This window comes from Oreochromis niloticus, linkage group LG6 (assembly GCF_001858045.2).
Source record: "Oreochromis niloticus isolate F11D_XX linkage group LG6, O_niloticus_UMD_NMBU, whole genome shotgun sequence".
Taxonomy (NCBI): Eukaryota; Metazoa; Chordata; class Actinopteri; order Cichliformes; family Cichlidae; genus Oreochromis; species Oreochromis niloticus.
This window is the reverse complement of record NC_031971.2, coordinates 19,149,308-19,156,565: the sequence shown is the minus strand read 5'-3', so window position 1 is coordinate 19,156,565 and position 7,258 is coordinate 19,149,308. Positions and strand designations below refer to the sequence as shown.

At 40.0% G+C, this 7,258-nt stretch overlaps 1 protein-coding gene across 1 annotated transcript; it reads right to left on the bottom strand.

Annotated features, from left to right (window-relative positions):
- Positions 1 to 236: 236 nt before the first annotated feature.
- Positions 237 to 2,631, bottom strand: helt (helt bHLH transcription factor). Its single transcript, XM_003452291.5, has 4 exons — positions 1,958 to 2,631; positions 1,259 to 1,363; positions 1,019 to 1,115; positions 237 to 778 (listed from the first exon to the last, which is right to left on the bottom strand). Exons 1-4 carry the CDS (start codon positions 2,123 to 2,125, stop codon positions 303 to 305), a joined length of 846 nt encoding a protein of 281 aa, XP_003452339.1. The 5' UTR covers positions 2,126 to 2,631; the 3' UTR covers positions 237 to 302.
- Between the last annotated feature and the right edge of the window lie 4,627 nt (positions 2,632 to 7,258).

The following is a 7,258-nucleotide window of genomic DNA, read 5'->3' as shown; positions in this document are numbered from 1 at the left end:
AGTTCTAGTAGTTCTCTAGTAGTTCTCTAGTTCTCTTTTCAGGCAATGTAGGGAATTCACGAACTGCTAAAAATGAACCCTTTTCCCTTTCTTTTGTAAACATCTTTTCCCAAAGTTGTGGTTTATCCTGCTATCTCTCTCTATCTCTCTCTGTTGCTTTATTGGGAGATTTAGGCACTCTTGCTCACCTCATGTAAGTGTAATGATAACAAAACAAGCAGTAATTTATTCAGAAATACTCTATTTATTCACAACATTTACATGATCCATATGCATAAATAAAAAACATAAAACAAGGCTATTTACATGGCGTGTTGCGCATTGTGCAAACTAAACGTATTTGCGTGCGTGTGCCCGATGAAGTTGAAATAGTGGTGATCGAGTCCCTGCACCGGCGACAAGTATCCACCGTGCTGCTGTGTGTGGGCAGAGAGTGGCACTGTTGGGTATGAGATGCCTGGACTGCGGGCAGAGCTGTGCCACGAGAAGTGTCCCGGTGGACTCTGTTGGTACACGGAGTCACTGGGGCTGTGGTTTTGGTGCTCCGGGGAGGAGTGCAGCTGGCTAAGATATTCAGACGGTTCTGGCATCGCGCCGACAGAACCGAACACAGGCTCGGTGACCACACGGGACTTTGACTGTAAAAAGGCGAGGATCCTTGCGTACTTGATGTCTTTGGTTTCAGCTCTATCCTCTGTGGTCAGGTAGTGCACCAAGTTCTTCATACACTCGTGGTATCCGTAGTGGAAGTAGTTTGCAAATTCAGCAAGTAGTTCGCCTGAAATTAGCCAAAATAAGTGCTGGTTAGAACCCTGCGGGTGAGATATTGAACAACCACTTCGTGTTTTTTGTGGCTCATTCCGGTGCGTAAAGCTGGGCATGCAGTGAAACGTACATTAAAAAAATAAAGTCTTCCAAATTTTACACGACCAGCACGTTTGAAGCTATTAACTTAGCTGGCAGGATGATGGTAATGTCATGCGTAAAGTACAAGAGCTCGTTACAAGAGTTTACTGACCTTTCTCTCTCCCGCGGGGAAAGTCCGCTGAGTGGAGCGCTCGCAGGTACTGAACCGTCATCTCCAGGATTTCAGCTTTCTCCAGTTTTCCAGAGTTCTGAGAAAAAATTACAATTATTTTTTAAATCATTTTAAAATATTTACATATATAGAAGACTGGACTGCCCTATTAACTCTTTTATTTGTCATTTTAGATGTTATATAATAAAGCCAGCCAACAATAAATACACATCACAATACCTGTTTAGCCAACGCCATTGGAACTGTTTTTCCCAGTTCGTTCAGGCAACGATTAATGCGGTCCCGTCTTCTTTTCTCGATGACTTTGTGGGAGATTGGAGTTCTCTGCGAAAACAGGGAAAGAGACATGAGTAAACGGAATCGTTGTATTGCCTCCCTTTTACGGCCCTAAACAAGCCAAAATAGATTTTTTTAAAAAGAAAAGAAAAGGAAATCCCACAATTTTCAAAATAATACGAAATAATGTGGAAGAGATCCTAAGGAGAGCTACAAATCCTGGCGGGTTTTACGCGTCGCGCGCTGTGCTGCTCCAGGAGCGCGCAGCGGCCACCTGCGCTCTCGACAAATTCGTTATCTCTGAGGCAAGTAAACGATACTCTGACTATCGTTTAACGAGTGTAACACATTATAAAGGTCTGTGATAAATGTATTCACACTGCTGCCACCAGATACTGCCGAACTGCATAATATGGTCTTTCACGTCAACAGAAGTTAGGCTTCTCCTTAACGCGCGCCACATGGAGATGCACAAAAGACTTTTACTCCTTTAAAGTGAAAAGTCCGGGAAACAGCAGTTTTACACTTTTAGCTGTATATAGAGAAGCAAATAATTCCAACAGTGTACTCAAAAGTCTTAAAAAGTGCCAGGTTCCAAATTATTTCTGTCCTCAAAATGCCGAGCGCACAGGGAGCGCATACCTTCCTGTCTTTCATTTTAGATGCCATCAACGAATCCCTGATAAACGTCTTAAAAATGAATTTAGCTCGAAGCTGTAGAGATGTCCTGGTCTGGAAAGTGAAGGAGAAGACTGAGGTTTGAGCAGAAAGCTGTCCTTTATAAAGGATCCATCCAAGGGACTCTCGCATTCATGGTGTAAATTATTCCATGGGATTAGAGACGTGCATTGGGTAAATGTGTGCATTTTGGATCAGTTAAAGAAATAGTAAAAATCTAAAGCCATAGGCTAGCAGGGGGGCAAACCTGCTTTGTTAATCCACGTGGCTGTTCAAAAGACACGTGATTACTTTTGGAATATTATTTGCATAGTAACAACCCAGGCGGGAAATAAGAACTGAGCGCTGGGATCGGCTGATCCGGCGGGGCGCACTGTGCGCACTGAAAACAAAGCCGGCGAAAAAAGAATCCCTTTTTCTTCCAACTCGCGTTTCTCACACGATCGCCTGTTTACAAATCCCAGCAAGCGATCTTAACTCTCATCCAAGCCCGGTCCGAGTTTTAAGGCCTGTCCAGTGTCATTAGAGTAATTAAGTAAGCCTTTAATAGGCTGTTCCGCCAAGTTCAGGGGAGATCTTTTGGAGACGGAGTCCCCCCGTTTGTTCCCGGCGCTTCTCACACGACTTGGTGACACATCCATCTTTTATGAGAGATGGCAAGCTTTTTGTTTACATTCTTTATTTTGTTGGACTCCTCGGCAGGTGTGTGATTAGCCCTGGCACACGAGCGTCGTCCGCGTCAAGGCCAGCGTCTCCAGCAGCCTCTGGCACACGAGGGTTACCCACCACTGGAGACTCTTTGGAGAGGCTCAATTTGTATCCTATTATCCTATAAGAAAATGTCTATTCACTCGAATGAATAGTTTCATTGGCCTAAATTTTAATAATGCTGTGAAAGAAAGGGAGAAATAAAGAAGAATGCAGCTGGTGTGAACGCGCATTATTCCCCGTCACCTGCAAGATGGGTAGCCTGGAGACCCCTATTCATTTGCCTAATTTCGGTCAACTTAACAAACTTTGGGAGAAATTATACTGCCATTGTTATGAAGGGTGAAGCTTTCTGATCGAATTAACAGCATGTTTTGATCCGGTAAATGTCATTAGAAAGAAAGAAACAATCGCGTTTAAAGGGGCCTGGGTAATGCGCCAAGTGGAGACGCCAAAGCGCAAACAGCACAAAGGGTGCTGGTAAATGCCACAGGGGACTTTTGTACCCTCACATTGCTGAAGTTTTTCCCCCAAACAAAGGGCATTATTTTATACTTGAATACATTTCATACAACAATTGGCTGTTTTCTTCAAACATATTTTCACAGCAAGGTTAACAACAGATTTATTGTGTGCGCTCCTTCTCACAGATTCAAAGTCCTCTCATGCGCCAAAACAGTTTGATCCAGCTCCTTTTTTTTCTTCCAATGAGAACGTTTTAATCTCAAAACTTTCACTGTGCTTGGATATATTTGATCCTGTGAGCGATGTCGACGAATTAAAAGCAGCGGAGATCGAGAAAGAAAAGCTCACAAGACATCTGAAGCTTTTGGAGAGTTTTTAGAGCACCATGGAGAGAAAAGCGCGAGCGTGCTAGACGGGGGCATAAAATCCAATTACTTGAGTGTGGAGTTTTTAACACTTTTTTATGTGTTTGTCCTTTGAAATATTGTGGGACTTGTGCGCTGTTGCTTTTGTAAAAGAAACTGAATTAAATACTGGAAGTTTTTGCTGTCAGACTTTAAACGGCAGAGTTGCGTCAGAAGGAAACCAACTCGTGACTCGGGATTTTTCAGCCTAACAGTTTTTGTTTCGTAGTGATGCATTAAATGTATTTCATATTCAGATAATTATTGTTGGTAAAACTTCGAATGTTTTAATAAATGGGATATATATTCATAGTTTTTTTTTTTGTGCCTTGTCAATGAAATCACTCATCTGTCAGCTTTTACCACACCGTGTTTCTCCTTCTTTCTCAGCTTCTGTAACATTTTTGCAGCAAATTAACTGCTTAACTTTTGAAGTTTGTTCAGGTACAAAAGCTTTACTATCTTTTTTAGAGCATATTAAATAATCTACTTTGAATGAAATCAAACTGCTGCAGAGTCTGTACACGCACTGGACATAGAATCGCGCTTTCTGGGCTGATTTATCTCATGCGCACTTAAGCACCTGTTGAACACCACAGAAAGAAAAAGTTCTTACGGCATTAAAAAAAATCAGCAAAAACGTGTAGATGACTTTTGTATTAGCTAATTTAATTCAATTTACTGAGAAATAAACTCTAACGCGGACTTTTGACACAAGAGCGCATATGAATAAATATGCATTTAAATATCACTCTGTTCCCCTAAAATGACACAAAATGGCAAGTGGTATAAAATGACATTTACTCTAAGCCATCTTAGCGAAAATGTAACACAGCTAACTGAATATAAATCAGATGTGAATTCTCTTTGTGAACATTTTAATACATTTGTTGTATATATTTAATAAATTTCCCTGTCAATGGTGTATGTATAAAGTGAGCTTATAGTGTTCCTAACAGGACACATCACTCATGTTAAATCCATTTTTTAGTTTTACTTTACATGCAAAAGTAGATCAACAAGATGTGAACATAAATCAGATGATTAAGACTCTTTTTGTATGATAATGTTAGATGTAGCTCATGTGTGCGTGATCAGTTTTTTCTTGCTAAAATTAACTTTTTTGTACAGTTGTATCAGCGGGCTGCTAAGGAAATTGAGTGTAGATGTTCAAATGGTTTAAGTTGTCTGTTCAAAGCTCCAGTTTGCACATAAAAGAATAATATTCACCCAGAGGATCTGTTTTTAAGATGATTGACAAGTCTGCCTGCGGGAGTCTGGCGTAATCTTTGCATTTTAGGTTATTTTTTAATCAAATAATTTATTTTATTGGAAATGGCATCGCTGCGAGATAAAAGCCCCCACTGAAACACCATAAACAAGCCTCCAGTCACGAAGCCTAACAGCGGCTCAGTGTGCAGCAGTAGCCGCTGTGGACCGTGTTGTCAGGCGCTGCGCTCTGACCCGTGGTGACCTCTGAGGGTCCCAGACACAATCCTTTGGCTTGGTGCGCCACCCTCCGCCTGAACTGCAGCAGTTCACACGGTCCCCAATGAGCCCGTGGAAATGATCTAAGCTGAGTTCAGACTGCATGGTTCAGCAGCTTCAGGGCCCCTTTGAAAAACGAAGATTGGAACTATTTAAGCCATTTTCTCATTAAAGCTAGAGAAGGAAGCTTGTCCGTTTAAATTCAGACTATTCCCAAAGTAATATCTGGGCCTTTGTCAGAAAAATGCTATTTAAATATAGAGTAGCAAAGAAATCTGCAAAAATATGTGTGAACGTTGCATAAAATACAAACATTCACATACCTCTAAATTACAGTTTTTTATACTTTGACCTGAGTTTCGATTAGCTAGGAGAAACCTTGACTATCATTACACTCTTTAAAGTTTTTAACACTTAAGTCATATTAACACAAGACATCTAGGACTGTAATATATAAAGTTGGGGACATCTTGTCTCAGAGCGATGCTGTCCAAAACTAGTCCAGCTCTTTCTGAAGGGCCTTCCCTTGATACTAACAAAGACCAGAAAGACAGATTGCCCATATTTAAAGTCCCACATAGTCATCATCATCACAGAGCTCTTCCTTTTTCCTAGTTGTGATTCCTTGATTCCTTTTTTTCATAAATTAGAAAGGAAGGCAGACTTATCAGACTCTGGGGTAACTTCTTGAGTTTTAAAACGAAGACTCAAAACTTACACGTTTGGAAACGGTTTGCATTTACACCGCCAGTTTGCATGCCATCAATTTATCTTTCCATGTCTTTCTGCAGATATCTCCTGCTGAACAGCATGTTTCTGATCAGCAGTTACAGAAGTCTTACATTACTACTGACCCACAAGAAACTTAAAATAAACACATTTTCTCCACAACAAATGATATTGTAATTTTGTCAGAGAGAATTTAGATCCTTGAATAGGAGGCTTGTGATCGAATACTCAACAACAGAACTAATATCTGCTCTAAAGGCAAAAGCGCTCCCTCTTGTGTTACTTTCCGGGAAATGCAGTGGCCAGCATCTTTATGCAGAGACACTGTTCATTTTGCTTTCTTTTAAAAACCAATAAACAATATTATAGTGCTCCAGGTTACTGTGGTACGTGATAGTTGCTTTCCACTACCAGGAAAAACTCTTTAAAATAAGTGTTCACTATGTTTGAATTGGATAATGGCACTCATAAAGTTATATGTTATATGTGGTAGTCTGGAAAGACAATAACTGGACTTCTGAGAACCTGCAGAGGCATTCATCTTAAATCATTTGAAAATACTGACTTAGATTTGGGATTGGGCTTTTTTGTTTTGTTTTGTTTTTTTGGCAAGCACTCAAACAAGTCCATGAGAGTTCAATGGGGTAAGTTAGCTGTGGGGTGTTTTGCAGATAAACCTAATGAAGAAACGGAAAGGGTGACTTTTGGTGTATTGTAAACTTCTCTCAATGTAAATACTAAATACAAAATTGCATTTAGTATTTACTTGGGTTATCTTTGTCTAATATTAGAATTTGTTTGATGATTTGAAACATTTAAGTGGACCAAAGAAAACCCGAAGTACTCTGGAGGGGGACCTCAGGATCAACGGTCAACAAGAATTTTAGAAATACTATGTTAGAGATATTATAATTCAGTCCACCTCTAGTGTATTTTTTGAAAGTTTCATAAAAGTTTAAATTTGCTGTAGTTTAAAAATACTAAAGTCACCCTAAAGAGGCTTTCCAATTCCCAAAGCATCAAATCTCACAGAAAATTGGACGTGAACGTCGTATCCAAAATAGAAAGATTACATAATGGTTCCCACAATTGTTTGCAGTTTAAGTTGTTCATTGGCTACGGTCTGAATTTAACAAGTGCATACAGCTGTGAAAAAGGTAGAATTTTTCCCTTTCAGATAGTGGCTTGTAGTAGTGTGAAATGCAGCATATGATCACATATGTAATATAAATGCTTATCTCTAAACTGTAGTTGGTTAAAATTTGACAGTATGCTTGTTTACTTTGGACAACTCGGTGCTGTTTGTAAAGCTAGAGTTATCAGAGGTGGTTACGATGTAGGTGAGGGGAACAGGTCACCTTTAACCTCTCTGGTGGTGATATAACAGACTGCCAGTGACTTCATAGCGAGCATTATTGATTCTCTGTTTCAGAGTGTGCACCCTTTTTTTTATTGCTGTTGCTGTTTTTCC

Coding starts and splice junctions, on each gene's coding strand:
- helt (XM_003452291.5), bottom strand. CDS start 2,125: ATGCGAGAGTCCCTTGGATGGATCCTTTATAAAGGACAGCTTTCTGCT. Junction 1,364..1,957: donor CTAAAATGAAAGACAGGAAG/GTATGCGCTCCC, acceptor CTGTTTTCGCAG/AGAACTCCAATCTCCCACAA. Junction 779..1,018: donor TCCCCGCGGGAGAGAGAAAG/GTCAGTAAACTC, acceptor GGCTAATTTCAG/GCGAACTACTTGCTGAATTT.